General features: G+C 32.7%; 2 protein-coding genes across 3 annotated transcripts; one reads left to right on the plus strand and one right to left on the minus strand.

Annotated features, from left to right (window-relative positions):
* Positions 1-12059: 12059 nt before the first annotated feature.
* On the plus strand, positions 12060-15224 carry LOC141689218 (very-long-chain enoyl-CoA reductase). The gene is made up of 4 exons (XM_074493431.1): positions 12060-12288; positions 12386-12425; positions 13640-14391; positions 14834-15224. The coding sequence occupies exons 1-4, from the start codon at positions 12220-12222 to the stop codon at positions 14900-14902; spliced, it is 930 nt and encodes a 309-aa protein (XP_074349532.1). The 5' UTR covers positions 12060-12219; the 3' UTR covers positions 14903-15224.
* A 693-nt stretch (positions 15225-15917) lies between these two features.
* On the minus strand, positions 15918-21387 carry LOC141689217 (uncharacterized). Of its 2 annotated transcripts, XR_012562290.1 has the most exons (11): positions 21197-21387; positions 21054-21102; positions 20041-20147; positions 19127-19172; positions 18332-18466; positions 18121-18210; positions 17889-17996; positions 17726-17809; positions 17525-17589; positions 16429-16691; positions 15918-16189 (listed from the first exon to the last, which is right to left on the minus strand). XR_012562290.1 is itself a non-coding variant. In XM_074493430.1 (10 exons), exons 1-10 carry the CDS (start codon positions 21310-21312, stop codon positions 16505-16507), a joined length of 987 nt encoding a protein of 328 aa, XP_074349531.1. In that variant the 5' UTR covers positions 21313-21387; the 3' UTR covers positions 16199-16504. The 2 variants fall into 2 exon arrangements, 1 of the variants encoding a protein (XP_074349531.1); XM_074493430.1 differs by lacking the exon at positions 15918-16189 and having other exon boundaries at positions 16199-16691.
* Between the last annotated feature and the right edge of the window lie 2587 nt (positions 21388-23974).

A 23974-nucleotide genomic window follows, 5' to 3' on the forward strand; every position in this document is an offset into this window, starting at 1 on the left:
TTAGATCAAACTTCTTTAAAAGATCATGAATATATTTGGTTTGTCTAATAAATATTCCATCACTAACTTGCTTAACTTGTAAGCCAAGAAAGTAAGTTAGTTCTCTCGTCATGCTCATTGCATACTTACTTTGCATCAATTTGGAAAACTTTTTGCAAACTTTTTCATCTGTAGAGCCAAATATAATATCATCTACATAAATTTGAACAAGTATGATAGAGCCATTTACCTTTCTAAAGAATAAAGTTTTGTCAACAGTACCTCTTGTGAAGTGATTTTCTAAGAAAAACTTTGACAAAGTATCATACCAGGCTCTAGGTGCTTGCTTCAATCCATAAAGTGCTTTCAAAAGATAGTAGACATATTCTGGAAAATTTGGATCTTCAAAACCAGGAGGCTGACCGACATAGACTTCCTCCTCCAAATCTCCATTCAGAAAGGCGCTTTTGACATCCATTTGATAGACTTTAAAATTGGCATGGGCTGCATAGGTTAAGAAAATTCTGATGGCTTCAAGTCTTGTAACGGGAGCAAAAGTTTCATCAAAATCTATTCCTTCTTGTTGACAGTAGCCCTTAGCAACCAATCTAGCTTTGTTTCTGACCACAATGCCATTTTCATCCATCTTATTTCTGAATACCCACTTGGTGTCAATTGGATTCTTTTCTATAGGCTTGGGTACCAGCTTCCATACCTTGTTCCTTTCAAATTAGTTTAGCTCTCCTGCATAGCTAAAACACAATCAGGATCCAACAGAGCTTCTTCTACCTTCTTTGGTTCTTCCTTAGAGAGAAAGCTTCTATACATACATTCTTCTTGAGTGCTTTCCTTGTTTGAACACTAGAAGATGCATCACCAATAATGAGCTCAAAAGGGTGATCTCTAGTCCATTTTCTCTGTTGTGGTAGATTAGCTCTAGATGAAGAGGCCTCATCATTGTCTTGATGTGTGACTGAGTTTTGATTAGAAGAAACTCCCCCTGAGTTTGTGAATCTTTGATTTGAATAGGGAGTTCTTTCTGTAAGTGATCTATTTTAACTATCAGTTTCTCTCATTGTTCCGACGGATGATGTACTTTGCATCTCGACGGATGAAGCTGATTGTCTACCGATGAATGATGCATTATGCAACTCGACATATGCTGAATTTTGAGCATCATTGGAGATTATCTTTTCTGCATTATCCTTAACTATTTTTTCTTGATCACTATCATCATCACTATCTTCACAAGTCATCTCAACATTGTCAAATTTGAGGCTCTCATGAAAATTTCTATCTTTTAGTCCTTCAATCTTTTTATCACCAAACACAACATGTACAGATTCCATAACAATATTGGTTATTAGATTGTAGACTCTATATGCTTTTCCAACAGCATATCCAACAAAAATTCCTTCATCTGCTTTACATCAAACTTTCCATGTTGATCAGTTTGATTCCTTAAGATATAGCATCTACAGCCAAAGATATGTAGAAAGTTTAATGTTGGCTTCCTATTCTTGAACAATTGGTAGGGTGTCAGGCATTTTTCTTGATTAAGCAAAGAAATATTATGAGTGTAACATGCAGTATTTACAGCTTCAGCCCAAAAATATGTTGGTAACTTTGATTCTTCCAGCATTGTTCTTGTAGCTTCAATGAGAGTCCTATTCTTCCTTTCCACCACTCCATTTTGTTGTGGAGTTCTGGCTGCAGAAAACTCATACATGATCTTATTTTATTCACAAAATACTCTCATCACAGAATTCTTAACTCAATTCCATTGTCACTCCTGATTCTTCTGACCTTGAAGTCGGGATGATTGTTAACTTGTTTTATGTGATTGGTGATGATTTCACTAGCCTCATCTTTTGACTTTAGAAAATTTGTCCAAGAGAACTTTGAAAAATCATCCACAATTACTAGGAAATACCTCTTCTTTGAGATTGACAATACATTTACTAGTCCAAACAAGTTCATGTGAAGTAACTGTAAAGGTTCTTCAACTGATGATTCAAGCTTCTTTCTGAATGATACTTTAATCTGCTTTCCCTTTTTGGCAGGAATCACATAATTCATCCTTTGAAAACTCCACTTGAGGAATACCCTTAACCAAATCTTTTTTGACTAGCTCATTCATGGTCTTGAAGTTTAGATGGGACAGCTTCTTGTGCCATAACCAACTTTCATCTTGACTTGCCTTGTTAAATAGACAAGTAACAGATTCTGCATTTGATGAGTTGAAATCAGCTAAGTACACATTTCCTTTTCTCACTCTAGTGAGAACCACTTTGTTGTTTCTCTTGTTGGTCACAACACAGGCTTCAGAATTGAAAGTGACTGAGTTGCCATTATCACAAAGCTGGCTGATACTCAACAAGTTATGCTTGAGTCCATCCACTAGGGAAACCTCTTCAATGATGACATTATCCTTTGAAATCAAGCCATATCCCACATTATAACCCTTGTTATCATCTCTAAAAGTGATACTTGGGCCAGCTCTTTCCTTGAACCCAGTGAGCAGGGTAGAATCTCCAGTCATGTGCCTTGAGCAACCACTATCTAGATACCAAAGATTCTTTCTGTTTCCCTGCACACATCAAAATTAAATCAAGTTGATTTTGGTACCCAAGTTTCCTTGGGTCCTGCCTTGTTAGCCTTTTTCTTTGGTTTCTTAGGTTTGACCTCATTTGACTCGGGAATTTCAGATTCATCCTTAGTCATTTGAGTTGGACCTTTGAAACCATTCATTGAAGCAGAATTATCATGCACATTATTAACCGGAAAAAGCATGCTATTTGCAAATATGTTATTCCAGTAAGACATGCTAAATGGCATTTGAGGCATACTAAATGCAGCATAATAAGGATTAGGTGCAAATGGCATATTAGCAAACTGTGCATTCATATCTTGTGCAGGCAAAACATTCATAGGCATTGCAGACATGGCAGTCATGTTGGGAAAAGAAGAAGGTGCAAACATGGGAGTAGTCATAGCAAGTTTACAATTAATAGACAAATGATTAACACTACCACACTTAACATAAATTTTTCTTGGAGCATATTTATCAGGTGTATAGTTGTTGTATTTGTTAATTCCTACCTACCCATTTTTGTTTTTTTTCCTTTTTGATTTTGTTTTAACCTCAATCTTTTCTAATCTGTCATTCAATTGCTTGATAGACAAATGCCCAACATTAACTCTCTTTTCTTTCCTCACTTGACTTGATTCTCCTGGAACAAAGTTTTTAGAAACTGATCAATACTTATCATTTAACTTAGCTAGTTTAGCTTTGCTAACAGGTTTTCTTATACTCGACGGATGTGGCTCATTGTCTCTCGACGAATAACCCTGTTGATTATTCGACGGATAATTTTCATCATCCGTTGAGTCCACATCAGTTAACAGTCCTTCAACCAAATTGGAATCAAGCTTCTCCTTGTTCTTTTTCCAGGCTGCATCACAAAAAAATTCTATACCTTGAACTTTAATGATTTGAGCATGGACATCTCTAGATGATGTCCATGCCTTAATCACTTCCTGTTCTCGTTAAAGTTACTTTCTTAAAATCTCCTCTTTTTTTAAGGATTCTGTAAGTTCATCCTTAGCAACCTTGCATTCTAATTTCAATTTTTCAAACTCAATGAATTGAGTCTCTAGCACATTGTTTCTTTCACTTAAAAATACATTGTTCTCTTTAATTTTATTTTTTTCTTTAGTGAGAGACTTAAGTGTAACACGCAGGTGATATAGTTCAGTATACATGTCATTTATTGCATCATTACACTCAGCTTTAGATAAATATGCTAGGTTAGTTGTGATTACCTTATTGCTTGATGAATTGGTCTCTATTTCATCTGATTTGGCCATTAGGGCTAGATTGACATAGTTTATTTCCTCATCTTCATCCAATCCATCTGCAGCCCAGTCATTTTCTTGTGTAATGAAAGCCCTTTCCTTTTGCTTGAGCAACTCAAAGTATTTTTGCTTATAATCAACTCGCTCAAACTTTTTCTTGCTAGAATCAGACTTTCTACACTCACTAGAAAAATGACCTGCTAAGCCACATTTGAAACACTTGAATTTAAACTTATCAACCATGTTTCTGTTTGGTTTAGCTGCTCCAAAATTCTTCTTGAATTTGAGCTTGGAAAATCTCCTGGATAAGAAAGCTAGATGCTCATCTATATCATCCATGTCATCTTGGCTCAACTGTTCTTCATTTTCAGCTACCAGCCCTTTACCCTTGCTCTCACAAACTCTTGAGTTTGATGCAGATTCCACAACTTCAACCTTCATCTCCTTTTCCTTCTCTTGCTCAACAACAAGTGCAATGGATCCTCCTTTCTTTCTTCCTTTCTCTATCCTTTCATCTTACTCTATTTCAAGCTCATAAGTTTTCAGGATACCATACAGTCTCTCTAAGGTGAACTCCTTGTAATCTTGAGAATTTCTTAATGAGACTGTCATTGGCTTCCATTCCTTGGGAAGAGATATAAGGAACTTGAGGTTTGAGTCTTTGGTTTGATAGACCCTTCCATGCAACTTGAGAGCATTCAGTAGTTTTTGAAATCTACTGAAAATGTCAGCGAGTGACTCACTTTCTTCACAGTGAAAATGCTCATATTGCTGAATCAAGAGTTGCATCTTGTTCTCCCTGACTTGCTCAGTACCATCACAAATAATTTGGATTGTGTCCCAAACCTCTTTAACTATTTTACAATTTATGATGTTGTCAAACATATCACCATCAACACCATTAAATAGTATATCCATGCCCTTTTTATCTTTCCTAACTTGCTCAATGTCTGGATCAGACCATTCATGTCTAGGCTTTGGAACTAATGGTTCATTCCCTGTAGCAGCTCTCATAAGGACATAAGGACCTCTTTCAATGCAGTCCACATAAGATTCATCTTGAGAGAGAAGATGTAGGTGCATCTTCACCTTCCAGTGGTGATAGTTATCTTTTTCCAGAAATGGAAACTTCACTCCAACATCCTTTTTGTTCATCTTGTTGATTGTTGTAATCTTTACACTCTTTGTACTTCAAGAGCTTGCTCTGATACAATTGTTATTCCCAAACAATGCAACAAGAATTACAGAAGGGGGTTGAATATAATTCTGGTTCCTTTTTCAAACTTTAAGACTGTTCTTACTAAATATTTATAACAGTGTTTAATTTTGCAAGAAGTGTGGAATTAAAACTTGAATTGAAATTAAAACATAAAGTAATAAAATACAAAGCTTTAAAACTTTCTGGTGGATTTAAACTTATCCACCAGAGATATATATTAGTATGAGAACTCGGTGATACTTGAATATCACACAGCTGCTTTACAAGTGAACTTACAAACTTATAGAGAGATTCTTAACAAATACAGCTTTTTCTATCTCTCAGAAAATTATACTTACTAAGTTGGCTGTTCTACTTGCTTCTTCTTGGTTTATATATCACCAAGTTACATGATAGTAAGACAAGATAAAAAAAAATTATATCTAGTCTAACTTCATGCTGCTACATTACTCTATCCAGCATCTTTGAATATCTTCATATTTGCATGGAAATGGTAATGCTTCTTTGTTCTCTAAATCTTGTAATTAGGCTGCCACATTCCATTTGCAAACACCCGACGCATGTGACTGTGTTGTCACTGTCAACTTCTAATTTGAATATTATCATCCGTTGGGATTATGTTGATCATCCGTCGGGAGCCTTGTTGATTATCCGTCGGGAGCCTTTGTAGATCATCCGTTGGGAGTCTTTATATCACTTGACTCCATTTCACTTATACAGAATTACAAGACATCTTATATTTACAATCAGCCAACATATTCTGCATATCAATCTAGTAGTCAACATGACTTAAAGAATCCTACAATGTCTACTCAACTAATACAATGTTGTTTGCAAAAATGTGCTACAAGACTTATTGTTACATAAGCTACACTCTCGATGGATGTTTAGTTATCATCCGTTGGGACTATAGAGATCATCTGTCGAGACTATAATAAAACATCTGTCGAGAGCTACAAAAATACTAAGTTAAATCTATTAAGGTGTTTTATTTAACTTATCATCAAGTTTACAGCATATTCCTAACACATGTCTTGTACGACACTCAATATTTTGTATAAATACATTTATTGTGTAACGTTTAGATCTAACTTTCATTTTATAAAAATATATTTTGTAAACATTCGATCTCTCCATTTGCAAAATACTTAATTTTATAGACCCACCTACAGCCTATAGTTTTCTTTCCAGGGGGTAAAGGAACCAAAATCCATGTTTTATTGGTCTCTGGAGCATCTAATTCCTTGTTCAAGGCCTCAACCCAATTGGGATTTGTTATAGCTTGAGCAAATAAAGTTGGTTCTTGATGCCGAGTAACCTTGACAAGAAAAGAAACATAGGCATGCGAGCATTATTATGTGGATAAAAGTTGTTATATGGGATATTTAATGTCAAATATAACTATATTGTCAGATGAGTAACAACATAGACTGTCCACCACTATGGTCTTGTTCTGGTTCTGGTAGATTGTTTGTGAACATAAGGAACATCATCATCTTCAAAGGTTATCAACGTATCATAATCAGGGGCTAAAGATGAAGAAGATTGATGTGAATGAGAAGACAAATTTATATTATGATGTGCATTCTCTTGAGACTCTTGAGGCAAGAAGAGATCAGATTTTGATAAGGACTGAGAAGGTTGTGTAGCAGATATTGGATTAGAAGTATTATCTGCTACTAGAAAATGGTCATTAAAGGTACTTCAATGAGATAGAAAATGAGGGTCATTAGAAGAAGTAGTGTGTGTACCATAAAAAACACATTTTTATGAAAAATGACATGTCTAGAAACAAACTACTGATGAGTATGTAAATTTAACAATTTGTACCCCTTTTGTCCATCTTAGAGCCCTATGATAGAATTTATCTGATTCATGTATTGAAGCATAACAAAGACACACAAATACTTTGAGAAGATTATAATCAGGAGGGTTTTGAAACAAATAATCAAAAGGAGTTTTGAATTGTAAAATTGGAGTTGGTAATTTATTGATGATATAGGTTGCAGTTAAAATGCAGTCTCTCTAAAACTTAATTGGCAACCCTGGATGGAATCTCAAAGACCTTGCTATGGCTGACAACTATCTATGCTTTCGTTCTATTCTACCATTTTGGGCTGGAGTATTAACACAAGATGATTGTTGAGAAACACCTTTGTCTAGAAGAAAAACAATCAGAGAATTGTTAAAAAATTATGTTCCATGATCACACCTAAAGGTCATGACATCAGTCTTAAATTGATTTTTAATATAGGCAAGAAAACAAGTGATCTGATAAAACACATGTTATTTTGAAGGGACTAAAAAGTCCAAACAACTCTAGATTTGTCATCAACTATTGCCAAAAAATACTTACACCCATTATGAGTAGTATGGGCATATGATCCCAATAAGTCAACATAAATAAGATCAAAAATCTGATCAACATGTGAAATACTATGAGTGAAAGATAGCTTGGTCTGTTTAGAAATAGGGCAAACATGACACATTTTATTATCTTGGAAAGATATAAAGGTAGATATTGAAGGAATTTTAAGTAAGATAGGTGAAGAAACATGTCCAAACGCATGTGCCATAAAGCATTTAAAGTCTGTTTAGTAACAACTGTATTACTAAAATAAAGAGGAAGAAAAGAATTATTCTTAAAAGAGGATGAGTTCAGATGATAAAGACCAAATTACAAATTACCAGATGTCAGAATTGTCTGCAGGTTCTGCTCCTAAAAAATGCACTTTTCATGACTAAAAATAAAACTGTTCCAACAGTATCCACATACCATTTTGATACATAAAACAAGTTATAGTTGAAACTGGGAACAAACATGACATTTGAAATGATAAAAGAGTCACTAAACACCATTTCTAGTATGTCTGACTAAAACTGTAGACCCATTTGGCAAAGAAACATGTATAGAGACAAACAAAACACTCAAATTAGTTGACAAATCACCTTGACAACACATATTGTCTGTTTCCCCTTCTCTATTAACCATGTGTGAGATGAAGTATTGACATAAACCATATTAGAAATGGCCAAACCTGCCATGTGATCTTCAGGGCTTTTAAGAGATGAATCCACGCCAACATACATATTCAGCATTTTACTCAACTGAGTAAGTTGTTGTTGCATCTTAGCCATATTGATAGAGTCTTTTGATTGTGAAGTTATCTGAGATTGGGAAGAAGCCTTTGTTGATGCATGATTAGCTTTGGGAAGACTTCTGAAATTGGCATTGATAATTGAACTTCCTTTATCCTTCTTCTTCCAATTGGGTGGATACCCTGTGAGTTTATAACAAGTCTCTTGTGTGTGGCCATTAAAATTGCAATAACCACATTTAAGACCAGATCTCTAGGTATTTGGGCCTTTGCTTCCTCCAAATTGCTTTTGCATAGAAGTTACATTCAAAGAACTTTCTGAACCACTTACCAAGGCATTGACAAAAGGATTAGCTGTTGTTAACAAAGTACTATACCCTTGTCTAGATCTTTCTTGTTTACAAATGCAAAAGCCTGGGAAATTGAAGGCAAAGAATGCATCATCGGTATTTGACCTCTCACTGTTACATTAATGTTATAAAGTCCCATCAGTTTACAACTTGTGTGCAACACAAACACAGGAAATAATTGGCTCAAGAACAACATACTCATCCCAAAGTCCTTTCAACTTATGGAAATATACTTCTACAAAATTATTTCCTTGTTCTAAAGTATGAATATCTTTCAAAGATCTGATAGTTTCTATGCCCATTAGTATCTGAAAATCTTTCTTTTAGTTCATTCCAAACGTCTTGAGCAGTAACAACATAACTCAGACCATCACTAATATCATCTGCAACTGTACCGAGTATCCAGGCAATCAACATATCGTTAACTCTCTCGCATTGTGCAGACAAAGATGGAGAAGTAGGCTTCTCAAAGCTACCATTAACAATCCCGTACTTATTTTTAGCATTCAATACAATCTACATCGAACAACTCCATGAACCATAATTATCAGGACCAGTAAATTTCTTAGCAATCAATACTAAACCAGGATGATCATTGTTGTGCAAATACAATGAATGAAAATGATTAGAAATAACGGTATGATTATATGATGAATTATCTTTATGATCATTATATACATCCTGATTAGTTCCATTTTCATGAACATCATCAGTACCGCCATTATTAAGAAAAGTTGAGTGTGCAGTATTAATAACATGATTACTAGTGTCTATTCCTTGAAGAACGTTAGAGAAACTATTTCACACCATGACTGGTTAAAGAAATTAAGAAACTAGGGTTTATAACATACATAAATGGATCGAATCAAAAACAATTAGTCGCAATTAGTGAGTAAACAAAAAAATGATATCGAATAATTGACGATATACTCAGATTTGAACTCGGAGAAGTCGACGATGAGATTGCCGGAAAAGTTCAACGAAAACGACGATGAAATCAGTCATGTCTGTTTTTTAGAACAAATGCTAAAGTTTTTCAAGATCTAAAAAAATCCCAACTTTTTCAAGATTAAACAAAAATCCCAAGTTTAAGTTGTTAAAATGTTTTTTTAATTATAACTTCAATATTAATGTAATGTAATGGACTCCAAACTCACTAATAAAACTTTGACACGTGGTAATTTGAAATTCACGAAATGATTACCTTTTATTTGTAAAGCACTTATATTCTCTCTCTGCAAGTAAAATATTACATAAAAATATTATAAAATGTTTGCTAATCATAGTCACAAAATTATCATTTTATTTAAAATTTTACATATCATATATGCACAGGTAGAATATCACAAAGTTTTTATAATACAAAACATGTTTAGTTTGAAAAATATTTATTCAACTTGCAGAATATACATATTCAACTTACTAAAATTAAAGGATTTTCAACGATTTTAATAAGTTAGTGATATTCATTATACATACTTCACAAAATAAAATATTGAAAAATTATTCAAAATACCTATATATTTAAACTTATTTGCAAAAATACTAATATTTTTAAAATTATTTTCAAAATTTTTTTAACTTTCATTAAAAAAATACGATTTGCATACTCTGCAATATTGTTATTGTATTCATTTATTCTCATTTCACAATTTGTATATCACATCAACACAAACCTTATTATATGTATCGATTAACGTTTCATGAGAATTTTGAATCAAGATCTACCCTTATTAGGGTGTTTGCTTTTAAGAACAGAAATAGGATTGATTTTTTAAAAAAAAAATTACAATTCACCGTAAATAAAATATGTAAATATTTGATTTAAGAGAAACGACCTCATAAATTTAAAATAAAATTCTTGATCAACACAAGTAACACAATCGTCGATATTATATTTTAGATATCATTATAATTTAACAAATTATTAAACTCTAAAATTTTGATTACGTTTTCTAGATATTATTTTAATTAATATCAGCAGCGCTCTGTTCAAGAATTCATAATTATTTTTTATTAGATTTTTCCAATTTCTTGTTATTTTTCTAAAAATAAAATTTAATCGCAAACAAAACGATTTTATAACATACTTATCGGGATGATTACTCTGTTATTCCTCAATTTTTGTGAATATACGGACAAATCACCCATATTACGTTGTTTTACAGGACCCATGATGAGCTATTGATTTATAGATATAATCATAAAAAATTAAAAATATAAAATTTTAAACTAAATATCAAATTTAAATAAATATTAAATAAGAATCTATATCTATACTATCTATTTATCTATATCTATACTATATTATAATAGCCGGAATTGAGATAATTTGGTTCAACGGTTTGGTTCAACGATAATTCCCTAATTTTGATTATTACAAAATAGATAAATAGTGTTATATATGTAATAAACTACTAAATTATTAAACTACTACTAAATATATATACTTATCCTACTAAAATACGAATACAACTTATCCTATTATTAAAATATATAAATAATAGTGTTATATATCTGCTAAACTACTAAATTGTTAAACTACTAGAAATAGTCTATTTATTCTACTAAATTACGACCACATGTTATTCTATTAATTAATTTTATTATAAATTTATAATCATTATATATTTATATACATATTTTAAAAATATAATATAATTGGATAAATAAAAATTTAAAATATTAATGGGAACCCGTGCATCGCGCGGGAGGGTATAGTTTGGTTCAACGATTATTCCCTAATTTTGGTTACTAAAAAAATAAATAAATAATATTATATATTCACAAAACTACTAAATTATTAAATTACTACTCACATAGTCTACTTATTCTATTAAAGTACAACCACAGCTTATCCTATTATTAAAAAAAAATAAAAAAGTAGTGTTATATATTCGCTAAACTAATAAATTGTTAAACTATTAGATATAGTATACTTATCCTACTAAACAACCACTATATGTTATCTTACTAATTTTTTATAAATTTATTATTATTAATATATATTTATATAAATAATTTTAAAATTATAATATGATGGGATAAATAAAAAAATTAAATATTTACAGAAACCCGTGCATCGCACGAGATTTAAGTTAGTTATATTATAATAACCGGAATGAGGTATAATTTGGTTCACAATTATTCCTTAATTTTAGTTATTAAAAAGTTAAATAAATAATATTATATATTCGCTAAATTACTAAATTATTAAATTACTACACACATAGTTTGCTTATGCTACTAAAATATAAGCACAACATATCTTAATATTAAAAAAAAGGTTATATATCTGTTAAACTACTAAATATAGCGTTCTTATCCTACTAAACTACGAATACGTGTTATCATATTACTTTTTTATAAATTTATTATTAATATATATATATATATATTTTAAAATTATAATATGACAAAATAAATAAAAATTTAAAATATTAACATAATTTAAACTACCGGCTAATAATAAAAGAAGGCTGGAAACGGTTCGTTCAACTACCTCTAACCATACGCCTTAAAAACACACACGTATACACACAGTGTGCGTGGGCCTATCCTAAACCCCCAACTATATTTTACCATCTCACCCATAACAATAAATTTGATTTTATATCTTTGTTCGCTTAGATCTTGATCTGGTTCTTTAAATTCATCAAAAGGGTCTCTTTTATTCTTCAAATCTTCAACTGGGTCAATCTCATTTCTGGAGAATATGAAGGTCACTGTCACTACTCGAAGTGGTAGAGAACTCATTAAGGGTCAAGTTGAGCTCAATGATTCTGTAAGTTCTGTTGTTTTTTTATGAGATGGTTTTTTTTTATTCTTTGGTATTTTTCTTGATTTTAATTGTGTGTGAATTTTCATTGTTTTTGTTGCAGGCTACTGTGGTTGATCTGCAAGAAGCAATTCATAAGAGAAGTAAGTGGTTCTCTTATTGACCTGAAGTTTATGATATTGAACAATTTGTGTACTTAAATTGTAGAATTTGTCTATAATTTTTGGTAATAATGGGATTTCAGTAAAAAATTATCGTAATTTGGTTAGAAGTAGCATACAAACTATAAAAAGAAGGGCTGGAATCACAGTAGGAGAAATCACAGTTACAGGATGATGAATCAACGTTTTCAAAATTCAATACGAGTAGTACAAATCATCGGTTTGTAGTCTGTAGGCTTCCAGTAATACTTTAAATCAATGCACTTGGGGACTAGATACGAAAAAGGTTGTAGCAAATCTTGATGCCTTTTTAGTACTGTTATGAAATTTTTTAAAGAGTCTTTCTTTTAAAAAGAAGGTTCATCCCTTCTCAATAGAACTGAAAAGGGAAATTATTGTTACGGAAGGAGCCTAAGAGCTGTGATCAAACTCAATGATACTTTATTAGATAAGCTGAATGGAGTTAAAGGACTTGTAGCCTAAGGGCCATGCTCAAGCCCCGAATCAAAAGGTTGCTCAAAACTGTTTTAAGATTCTATTTAGCACAAAAGAAAATAAACCACTACTTTAAGATTCTAAGTGTTAGTTCATACTATCACTGTTGCTGCCAATAAACTTTTTTTTTAATGACTCTCAAACATTGTTGATATCTTAGTAGTGCCGAGGGGAGATTTTCCTATAAGTTCCTAGATTAAATTGTTCTATTTGTGCAAAAGACATGGCTTTCATTTTAATAGGACTTTCACTAATCATCCGAAGGTTTGCCTAATACAGACTACAAATTATAGTGAACAATAATGGTAAGATCCAATGTTGATGCTTAAGGAGTCCATGAATTTGTAGGATTAACTATAATTCCTTTACCCTTTATATAATTATGAATAAACAATGTCTGGAATTTTCTATCTAGTTACTTGTTTAGCTGTTTGTTTTCATGAATAATACACAATCATTTCTTTATAGAGCAGTAATGGAAAATGTGATAGCAATGTCTTTTGATTTTTTACAGAGCCGTGCCAGTATCTTTTTAGCAAATGAATTTTTAAATCAGTGTTTTGTCTTCTTTTTTTGTGCTAAATACTTTTTAAATATAGGATAACTCTATTCCCATACATTTTGTTAATTACATTTCATATTATTGCTTGTTAATTATATTTCACTTCGTACTTCTGACATGCACGTCTTATACTAAACAGCCAAGAAATACTATCCCTCTAGACAGAGGCTAACCCTCCCCATTAAACCTGGATCAAAGGAGAAACCTACTGTTCTTCAGTCTAAGAAAAGTCTCAAGGACTACACTGATGGCAACATAGACCAATTAACAGTAGTGTTCAAGGACCTGGGTCCTCAAGTTTCGTATCCTATACTGTTCTTTTGGGAATACTTGGGTCCCCTTCTCATCTATCCAATCTTCTACTTCTTTCCTGTCTATCAATATCTTGGATTCAAAGGGGAGCGTGTCATCCACCCCGTACAAACTTATGCCTTGTACTACTGGTGCTTCCACTACTTCAAACGTATCATGGAAACATTTTTTGTCCATCGTTTCAGCCATGCAACGTCGCCAGTCTCGAATGTGTTTCGGAACTGTGCTTATTACTGGTCTTTTGGTGCTTACATTGCTTACTATGTAAATCACCCACTTTATACACCAGTAACTGACCTTCAAATGAAAATTGGATTTGGAATCGGAATACTTTGTCAAGTTTCAAATCTCTATTGTCATATAATACTGAGGAACCTTCGAGGTGATGGAAGTGGAGGCTATCAAATCCCACGTGGTTTCTTGTTCAACATTGTGACTTGTGCAAATTACACCACGGAGATATATCAGTGGCTGGGCTTCAATATCGCAACACAGACAGTTGCAGGCTATGTCTTTTTAATTGTTGCTGCTTTTATCATGACAAACTGGGCTCTTGCAAAGCACCGTCGTTTAAAGAGGGTAACATTCTTTTCTTTGCTTATAACATGGGCATAATTATATGCAGAATATCCTTATATATACAATGATGCGTATACTATACTTGATGAAGAAACATTTTAGGTAGACTGAGTCCCATTGAACACATTTCTAGTTTCCGTCTGAGCATTATCATTTAATATCCAGTGTAATCTAATTTTACCGAGTCCCATTTTTCAACTGCACTGCATTTCTGGCTAACTAGGTTTTAATTTGTAAACATGAGCTTTCATTTCAGTCAATTATTGAGATGCATCTATATGTTTGATGGAGGCACCTAGGCGGTATCAATCTTGTTGTTTTTTCCCAGGATTGTTGCCTCGATTGTCTTGATAAATAAAAATGGTCTCATTAGGGAGTTTTAAGTTTTCTTATATGGCCATACTTTGAGTTTTGTTATTTATTCTGCTCTTTTTACTTGCAGCTCTTTGATGGGAAGGAAGGCCGATCTAAGTATCCCAGAAGATGGGTGATACTACCCCCATTTCTGTAGGCGTTGTAAGTGTTATAAAGCTTGAGCCTAATCTCTTTGCTTTAAATATCAGGATTTCAGCACCTCTTGCTTGTATTAAGGTTCACTAAGTAGTGAGCCAGAGTGTGACCTTGGGTTGTTACTCCAGTAGTCTACCATTTAAACTTCGTGATTGATTTAAGAATACGTCTTTTTTTATTTATTATCAATATGCTTATATATGCCTAGACATTGTATTTGTGGATAAAACAGTTCCATCTCCATCGGATGGTTTCAGACTATAATTAATGTGTCGACTTATTTTCTTCTCAAATCTAAATATTCAGCTTATTGTTAATTTTGCCCAGATTCTTCAACGTCGTGAATGTTTCAGATGAGATTTTGTTTTAATTTCATTGAATATTTTGTTATTGTGTACTTTGCCGAATCAAAATCTTACATTCGGCTATGCATCAGATGGCTCCAGACTTTTGTTAGTGTTAACTTATTTTTTCCCCCTCAAATCCAAGTGTTCAGCTTATTGTTATTTCCCCCCAGATTCTTCTCTGTCTTGAATTATTCAGATGAGATTTAGTTTTGATTTCATCGAAAATTTAATTATGTTTTTTGCCAAATCAAATCTTACATTTGGCTGTACAACACAACAAATTGTATATTGTGTAGCCTGGGTTTCTTTGTGATGTCTTTCACATGTAACAAAATATTCTTTCTACTACGAAGTACGAGCATACATAATATAGTGTCGAGACCCAGACAACAACTTCGAGCGTAGGATTTCTGAAAATTATGATTAAAAATGGATCACTATATAATTCAATAGAACACAGTAACGGTCTTTTTTATATGCTGTATGTCCCTGATTAGCAAGAATTTTTCCTACATTGAATTCTTGCAAAACAAAACAAAACTCTAATTTAGTTATCAAAATGTTTAATGACGTGTCTTGTTCAGTCTACGTTCGAAATTTGGCATAAAAAAGTACAGTTATAGGCTAATAATGCTGAAGGACAATTCAATTTACGAAACCACATGTTAACTTCCATACACAAATTATTCACATTCAAGAGTTGCACATATTTCAGCAATAATTCTTATGTTCAATTTCTTAATTTTTCTACATTACTTGATAGTACCAAACCAACTTTAATTTTCCCAGTAAATTATATATTTTCCTTGGCTATATTTAGGAGCCATGTAAAGGCAAGAAATGATTCAATAGTATTTCTGCAACAGCAAAACATCTATTCCTCGACAACAATTACTGAGATTGCTTAAATGATAGTTGATCCATTTGCAATATACAACTGCCTGCCCACATACAAAAATAAGTATATTATGCTCTAATTAAAATTTAACAGTATAATATAATAGTTAAGTGACAGCACTGCGTTGGGCAGGGGTAAATTGTACAACTATAGAGGTATATTGTTCGCATTACTTCTCATACGGAAAAACTCAGGTTATCCAGGATCTACGTCCTTTGCAAGAGTGATTCTAATGTGACATCATTGCCGAATTACAGTGTTACAGGAAAGATCATTTCTTACCAAGCAGGAAAATTTAAACTCCTGGTACGACTCCGAAGAGTAGGGCTCATCATTATTAGAATTTGTATGCCGAGTATCAAGTCCGAATTCTCCAGATTCCTGACCTGTATCCCAAAGACATAAGTGCCATCTCCCACAACATGTTTGGGATGCTTAAAGGATTGACTTTGGATCCAGGTATTTCAGACCAGTTCACGGATATCTCTATTATAGGGATTTGAAACCATTTGCATAGATAAACTAGCTCAACGTCAAAACACCACCTACACAAAATCAATGTCCTTCAATTAAATCTATAAGAGTTTCAAGAATCCAATGTAGTGATTATAAAGACTAAGACAGCTCCTTCAAAATAATACAGATGTATGCTCGCACAAAGACACAATCATTTTTGCCAGGGAAATGGGTATTGTTATATTTGGTGTTACCTCCATAAAAAAATAAAAAGATCATTTGTATTATGTACTCATTGTAGATATGTCATTAAACACAGTTACTTTGTCCATTGTATGCTTTTAATTTAGATCAATCTTTTATTTACATGGTAATAATTAGCACTTGATATTGGAAGCAAAGATGGAAAACTTAATTATCTATTATAGGTCTTAAATGGCATTTCAGTGGAATAATATGGAGGATATATAGATGATGGAGTTTTTCGTTCCCTCTATAAAAAGCTAAACTGAAAGGGAAAATGGATGTCTACAAGGAGAAAATATACATGTGTGTGTGTGGTGAGGTTCAATCAGAACCTTGTTCCAAATTTGAACGTGGTACTTGTATCAGCCTTAGAAATTGTTTAATTAGTGTACATATATTCGTGCACACCATTCTTGATCATCGTGAGAAGAGATAAACTGTCATCGTAAAGTTTTTATGCAAGTACATCAAAATATATATAAATGCCATACATTTACTAGGTTACTTCCCATCTGCTTCTTACTAGTACTACAATGTTTATGGGAAGATGACATGCAATTATACGACTAGCCATGTCCAGCAGAAACTACAACACAAAGTCACATACTGTGTAACGGAGACAGCATGCACAGCCATATATAAAAAATAATCAGATGCACCTTTAAATCAAGATTACCTTTTCAAACGTATGTTTGTAAAGAGCTTCCGTGCAGCAGCCCTAGTGAACATCTTAAAACCACACTGATATAGAAAATATAGTATCAGGCTAAAGCTATCAGAAATCTAAATTTTAATCACTTCAATTCACTTCAAGAGATATTTTTCAATTCTTTTGTACAAGCGTAATAGATATTCCAATACTTATAAAATAATTCACCTGTGTGTCACGAATTCCAGGACCAGCAGCCAAGAGAACGACGACATGGAAACCTTTCATCAAAAAATTGCGATACCACTTCCGCTGAATAATAATGTCAATTACTTCCTATGAGATTATTTAATTTTTTTAAACAATAAAAGAAGGCAGAAAGTCACTGAACTGTAGCTAAGGCCTTCTTCTCAAGATGAGCACGAGAACCAATTGCAACAATGGGAATATCTGAAAATTTTGGACTCGAGTCATTTTCCTTTTTTGCAAATGCAGAGATCTGTTGCAGAAAAAAAACGTTCGGATATAATTACTTCTACCAAACTACCGGAGCCAAAATCAATTTAAAACATTTATTGCAGAAATAGTTTAAGCACACGATTACAAGTAATCACATCGCTGACCTGTTTTTCAAGTTTTTCCAGGTCGTCCACTTGTGTTGCTCCATCAGCATCCAGCATCAAGAGCAATTCTCCCCGTGAATGAAGCATTCCCTGTATAGCAATTGCTTTCGCAAATAGCAAAGAGCTTCAATTACTTGTCATGACGAATAAGGATAATTCAGGAACTTAACTGCAATGTCAAGAGATTTGTCAATATTGAAGTTGGACTAACTTTTCTTATAGCCTCTCCTTTTCCGTAATTCCTTCCAAGAAGAATAACCCTGACATTGTCTACAGTGTATCTCCTCACAAAGTCAAAAGCTACTCTTTTAGTTCCGTCAACACTTCCGTCATCAACAATTATAACCTGTTGACGAATTCACAAAAACAATTATAACCTGTTAACGAATTCAAAAAAACTAAAAATATCGACATGAAGAATTAGCAGATCATATAACAATCCTTGGCAATAGAGACTGCAGACTTGATAATAGAATAACTACATACATTTTCAATGAGTAGAACAATTTCCATTACCAATAATCCTATACTTCATCTTCAACTGTTTATTTTTTTTTAAAAAAATAATTTGAAGATGCTAACAAAACATATAACAACAAAGTGCATAGTTGTAAATTAAAGACAGTTCATAATGAGTTCAATTTGTTTTATGACAGTCTTGTTTCAAGATTATGTTGCTTTAATAATACGTCTTAACAACCCTGAAGAGTACTAAAGCGGAATAGATATAGAGGGAAGAAGAAGATGCTGGAAAAGAAAACGTCAGGTCAATCACACTGAATTTCATGCTTGGTTCATCTAAAATCTTGTTACTTCGACTATCTTACATAAACACAGCTGTTTATCTGACAACCTAATACCTCAAGAGTGATCAATGTATGAGTTGGCAAATATAAAGTTACCACAAATATGTTCAAGCTGTAGTAGATATGTATAAAGTCGATACTTGCTCTGTTTCTCAAAGTCTCTACACGAAAATAAAAAGTATGCAGCAAATAAGTCATACCTCGTAGGTAAAGGATTTGTCCTTCGCAGCACGTTGTTGAAGATAACTACAGCCATATATCCAAGTATTATACAACACATACAAATTCATAGCTTATTTCAATCAACATTATCATAATATGTGTACACTTAATTATAAAAGTAACATTTACATGCGTCCAGCTACTTATTCACTTAAAACTGTATGTCCTAATGTATAGGAAAGGTCATCTATTAATAAGAAGACCAGTTTTAGCCAAGAGATAAGGTGATTCATTAACACAGTTGATCAAGAGTAGATGGAATATATCATAACTTAGAGCTAGCTGACGAAACTTGAGTTTGTTTGATTAAACTACGAGAGACTAGGAATCTAATAGTCCAAGATACAAGCAACTTAAAAACTAGATACAAGTAATCTGACAGTCCAAGATACAAGGAGAATAAATATTCAGGTAATCTGACAGTCCAAGATACAAGCAACTTAAAAATAGAAGGAAATAATAGAAATTTAATTTGGCTTTACTTATTTCATTCATATATTATTTATCATCTTTTATCTACGATGCACAATACAAGTAATTCCAGGTTAAGAAAATCACAATCTAGCAACAAGTTACCACATTCATGTGTTTACAACACCTAGCTAACATTAATATTTCCAATTAAGATAATAACCACAAAGGGAGAAGACCACTACTAATCCGACTATTTTTACTGGTTTCATTTAAGGTAAAAAGTAAGAGTTGATCATTCCATATTCTCCACTTTATCACTCCTATATACCTTATCTCTCCCACCACCACTACTTCTGATCAATCCCATTCTTCTTCAAAATTATTTTCCACTTTCCGGTGTGCAATTGATAGTAAACCCTTTATTTTATGGGATACTAATGAATAAAATTAGAAGTGTGGACAAACAATTGGGGCTTACTTCATCGTTTCTTCAAGTGCTCCTGGAAGCCTAAGTTCTTCGTTGAAGGCAGGCACAACTAATGATATGTACTTTTCAGCAGGATCAGAGATATAAGGACATTGAACCTGAGATAAATAAAGTAAGTCAAGTTAGTATGTCCCCAACATTGTCAAATAGATTTACCAACCATCTCATAGGACATAGCAAATCATTAGCGGTGTAGTTTTTTCTTTTTGCTACTTAAACACACTCACACACCCTCCTTGTCTTCGACAAGGTTCGAACCCTCGACATCCCGTAAAGGGAGCGAGGAAGATACCGCTACACCAAGAGGTGTTGGGTTTTTGGTGTAGCCTTTGCTAAAGTATAGCACCATCTTGCACCATACGCAGACCTTTAACCAGACCGCATGTGTGATGGACCAATAAAAGTCAAAATAATGGGTTAAAAAGTTCAGATAGTAGCATCATTCAGGTGATATATTAAAGCTGATATAATCTATGATTCACCATGATTCATCACAACTACCTCACACCAGGTAATAACTAAGTCAAAAACTAAGGTGCCATCTGGATCATTGGATTCCAACCCGATGGGAATGAGAATGAGATTCTAATACATTTTTATCCTAAAAACTCATTAATAGTATGATCCAAACACCCGCTAAATCTAGCACAAACAAAACAGCTAGTGATACTATCAAACACAAAAAAAATTATTAACAGCCATACCGAATAACATTCATCACAAAGTAACAGCAAATCAGTTCAAATAAAAAAACAACAAGCATACATTTACAAATGCATTTAAGCAAATTTAGTAATCAATATCATCCAACTCTTTTCCATCACTTCCGATTCACAGCAAAAACAATTACAATGACCGCCAACTACATATAATTGAATTATTGAGCTTATCAAGCTTATACTATTAAACATCGACATTCACATACTTTATACAGCATAACATCAAATTACTCCAAATAAATCTACAAATGAAAATATATATGTGATTACATAACAGAAGATTACCGGATTAAGTGAATTCGGATCCTCGATAATCGGGTGAGCCTCCAGATGACTGTCAACACAAACAAAACACATTCCAATTACACACATAATCACACAACTATACATACAAAATGAAAAGAGAGTTGAATTAGGGTTTGACATACGAGTGATTGAATTTTCTTCGATTAGTTTCGAAAACAAGAGCGATTGCTAATCCAAATGCTAAAAATAAAGCTACAATTATAATTAAAACTACGAATGTTGTTAATCCCCATTCCATTTCTTCGCTTTTCTCAAACAAAGTTTGTTGAGTCGTGAAGTTTAGTTGTTTCTGTTACAATTACAAATGCTACGCTGATTAGAAGATCTGAAACTACTTTCACTATGGGCCTATACGGCCTACTTACCTTTTTATGGGCTTTTTCTCACATTTTCAGGCCCTATTCAAGTTCAGTTGATTATTTTTGAGAAAAAATCGGTTGTTAATATATGGTTTATAATGGTTATGTATCTATCTATACTATTATATTAAACACGAAATATTCAAAATTTGGTTTTTGTCCTTATTCACTCAATTCAGAGCCCTCATATAATTGATGAGAGCCGTTAGATATAATCTTAAAAATTAATTAATAAGAAGTATAAAGTTCGAATCTTTTTTTTTGGCTAAATATAAAGTTCGAATCTTAACAACAATATATTAAAAATGATAATTTAAATATATAATGATAAAAATAATGATGGTGCATTTTAAACTTATTATACTAGGTGTGTAAGGTTCGAATCCTAACAGTAATATATTAAAATTATATTTTACTATATACAATAATAAAAACAACAGGATATCGCACGAGTTATATACTATTACGGTATAATTTATAGTTATTTAGTATTTCACATTTCTAAGGTTCATAATTCATATTATTTATTGAAAATTTAAAATAAAAATAAAAAAGTTTTGACAGATTGATTTTCCGTCCCAAAATCTGTTTGACTTTTCATAATGTCAAATTAATTAACTGAAGATTACCTATTTTTTATAATTAAAAATATATAAAAACTTATCATTGAAAATATTATTGGAATATTTTTTAAAAGAAATTAAATTATCAAAAATACTAACTTTTCTAAGTTTTTTTTACGAATTTACTATTTTATGTAAATATTTGCAAAAATACGGTGCAATCAAAATTAACCAGATATTCAACTAGTTGGATCAAGTTTTTTTATTTTACATTGGAGGTTGCATGAAATTTGGGAAACTCATTGAATTCGCATCTAGTGGAGTCGAGTGGTAAAAATTTGTATTTTTATTTAAAAATAGAAAAAATACAAATAAAATAGAATTTTTTTGTAAGAAAAAATAAAAATGACGTATTTTTGCAAAAATATTTTAAAAAAATTAGATAATTTTCAAAAAAACCCAAAAATTAATTATATTTAAATTATATTGACAATTAAAAAATCAAGCAAGTTAATTTAGAAAGGAGGGAGACTTGTTAACTTGAATGGACAGTATGGTTAATAGAATGATTCTGATATGAATAATTATAAAATGTTGTGGCTTTGGAAAGGAGGGGGGCTTATTAACTTAAATGTACAGGGTGAACACTACCACGTCTGAGGTCTCTCTCTCGATTTGGTACATGAAATCCTCTCGATAACAAAATATGTCTCTGGATACTCAGAGTTTAGTCTTGTTTATGTGACAAGTTTTATATATATGCATCTTCTTCATATTCTTTATTAAAATTTTCTATGGCGTCTGATAAACCAAATCTAGAAAAACTTTATGAGAGATTAACAATCGAAGATGAGGAGGATGGAGGGATCATTGTTGGGATTGATGAAGGACAGGAAACCAAGGAAAGTTTTGTTCTAGTAGGGAGATTTCTTACGGAGAAAAATATAAACTTTCAAGTGATGCAAAACGTATTAACAACATTATGGAGGCCTAAGGAAGGCATGGAAGTGCACGATATAGGTGGAGACAAGTATTCATTTGTATTCTATCATATTATGGATCTATGTAAAGTTATTGAAGGGGGTCCATGGTCATTTGAACAAAACATGTTGGTATATCATAAGATGCAGGCTACGAAAGATCCATATTATGTATCATTAAATGAAATGGATATCTGGGTACAAATATACGATCTGCCGAAGGGTTTCATCTCTGAAAAAATACTGGCAAGTATTGGAGATTATATAGGAACGTATGTTAAGTCTGACACTGGGAACTTTGATGGCTTGTGGAAGACGTTTGTTAGGATTCATGTTACTTTGAATATTTTGAAACCCTTGAAGAGACATATAAAAATTAAACGAGAAGGAGGGAGTTGGAGTTGGGTAAATTTTAAGTATGAAAGGATGGGAAATTTTTGCTTTGTGTGTGGGATAATAGGACATACAGAAAGGGATTGCAATGTCGTGTATGCAAACCCAGATAAGGAGATTGAACGTGCGTATGGAGTTTGGCTAAGGGCACCAAATCGAGGGGGTAAACAGAATGCTGGAGCACGCTGGTTACGAAATGTCGAAGGTGGTGGAGGTTGGACGGAGTACGATGGAGGTATGAAGAACCAGGCGGCTGCGAATGGAAGGGAGGATGAGGCAGCGAAATTCACGGAGGTAGACGGTATCATGAGAGAAAAAAGTGGAGATAATTGTGCAGTTATTGTTACACCATGGAATCAGGAAGCAAATAACAAGGAAGGTGATATATTAAATTGGGGCGGGAATCAAGGAAAGTTAAATGTGATTGTGGAAAATAAAAGAAAACGGGTGGATAAGGAACAAACTACTTTGGACCCTGGGCTTATACATATACAAACAGATGGGCCTATGCAAGAAAATGAGGAATGTTTGAATGGGTTAACTGATCCAAAAAATGTACAAGGGGCGGGTTCTTGACTCCAGACCCGCCAAGAATTATGAGTTTT

This window comes from Apium graveolens, chromosome 10 (assembly GCF_009905375.1).
Source record: "Apium graveolens cultivar Ventura chromosome 10, ASM990537v1, whole genome shotgun sequence".
In the NCBI taxonomy this organism is placed as follows: Eukaryota; Viridiplantae; Streptophyta; class Magnoliopsida; order Apiales; family Apiaceae; genus Apium; species Apium graveolens.

Bases quoted from the DNA above. Each gene is read 5' to 3' on its own strand.
- LOC141689218 (XM_074493431.1), top strand. From the start codon at position 12,220: ATGAAGGTCACTGTCACTACTCGAAGTGGTAGAGAACTCATTAAGGGT. The intron at 12,289-12,385 runs GTAAGTTCTGTT...TTTTTGTTGCAG, and splicing joins AAGTTGAGCTCAATGATTCT to GCTACTGTGGTTGATCTGCA. The intron at 14,392-14,833 runs GTAACATTCTTT...TTTTACTTGCAG, and splicing joins AGCACCGTCGTTTAAAGAGG to CTCTTTGATGGGAAGGAAGG.
- LOC141689217 (XM_074493430.1), bottom strand. From the start codon at position 21,312: ATGGAATGGGGATTAACAACATTCGTAGTTTTAATTATAATTGTAGCT. The intron at 19,173-20,040 runs GTAAGCCCCAAT...ATATGGCTGTAG, and splicing joins GCACTTGAAGAAACGATGAA to TTATCTTCAACAACGTGCTG. The intron at 17,997-18,120 runs GTCAGCGATGTG...TTTCTGCAACAG, and splicing joins TGGAAAAACTTGAAAAACAG to ATCTCTGCATTTGCAAAAAA.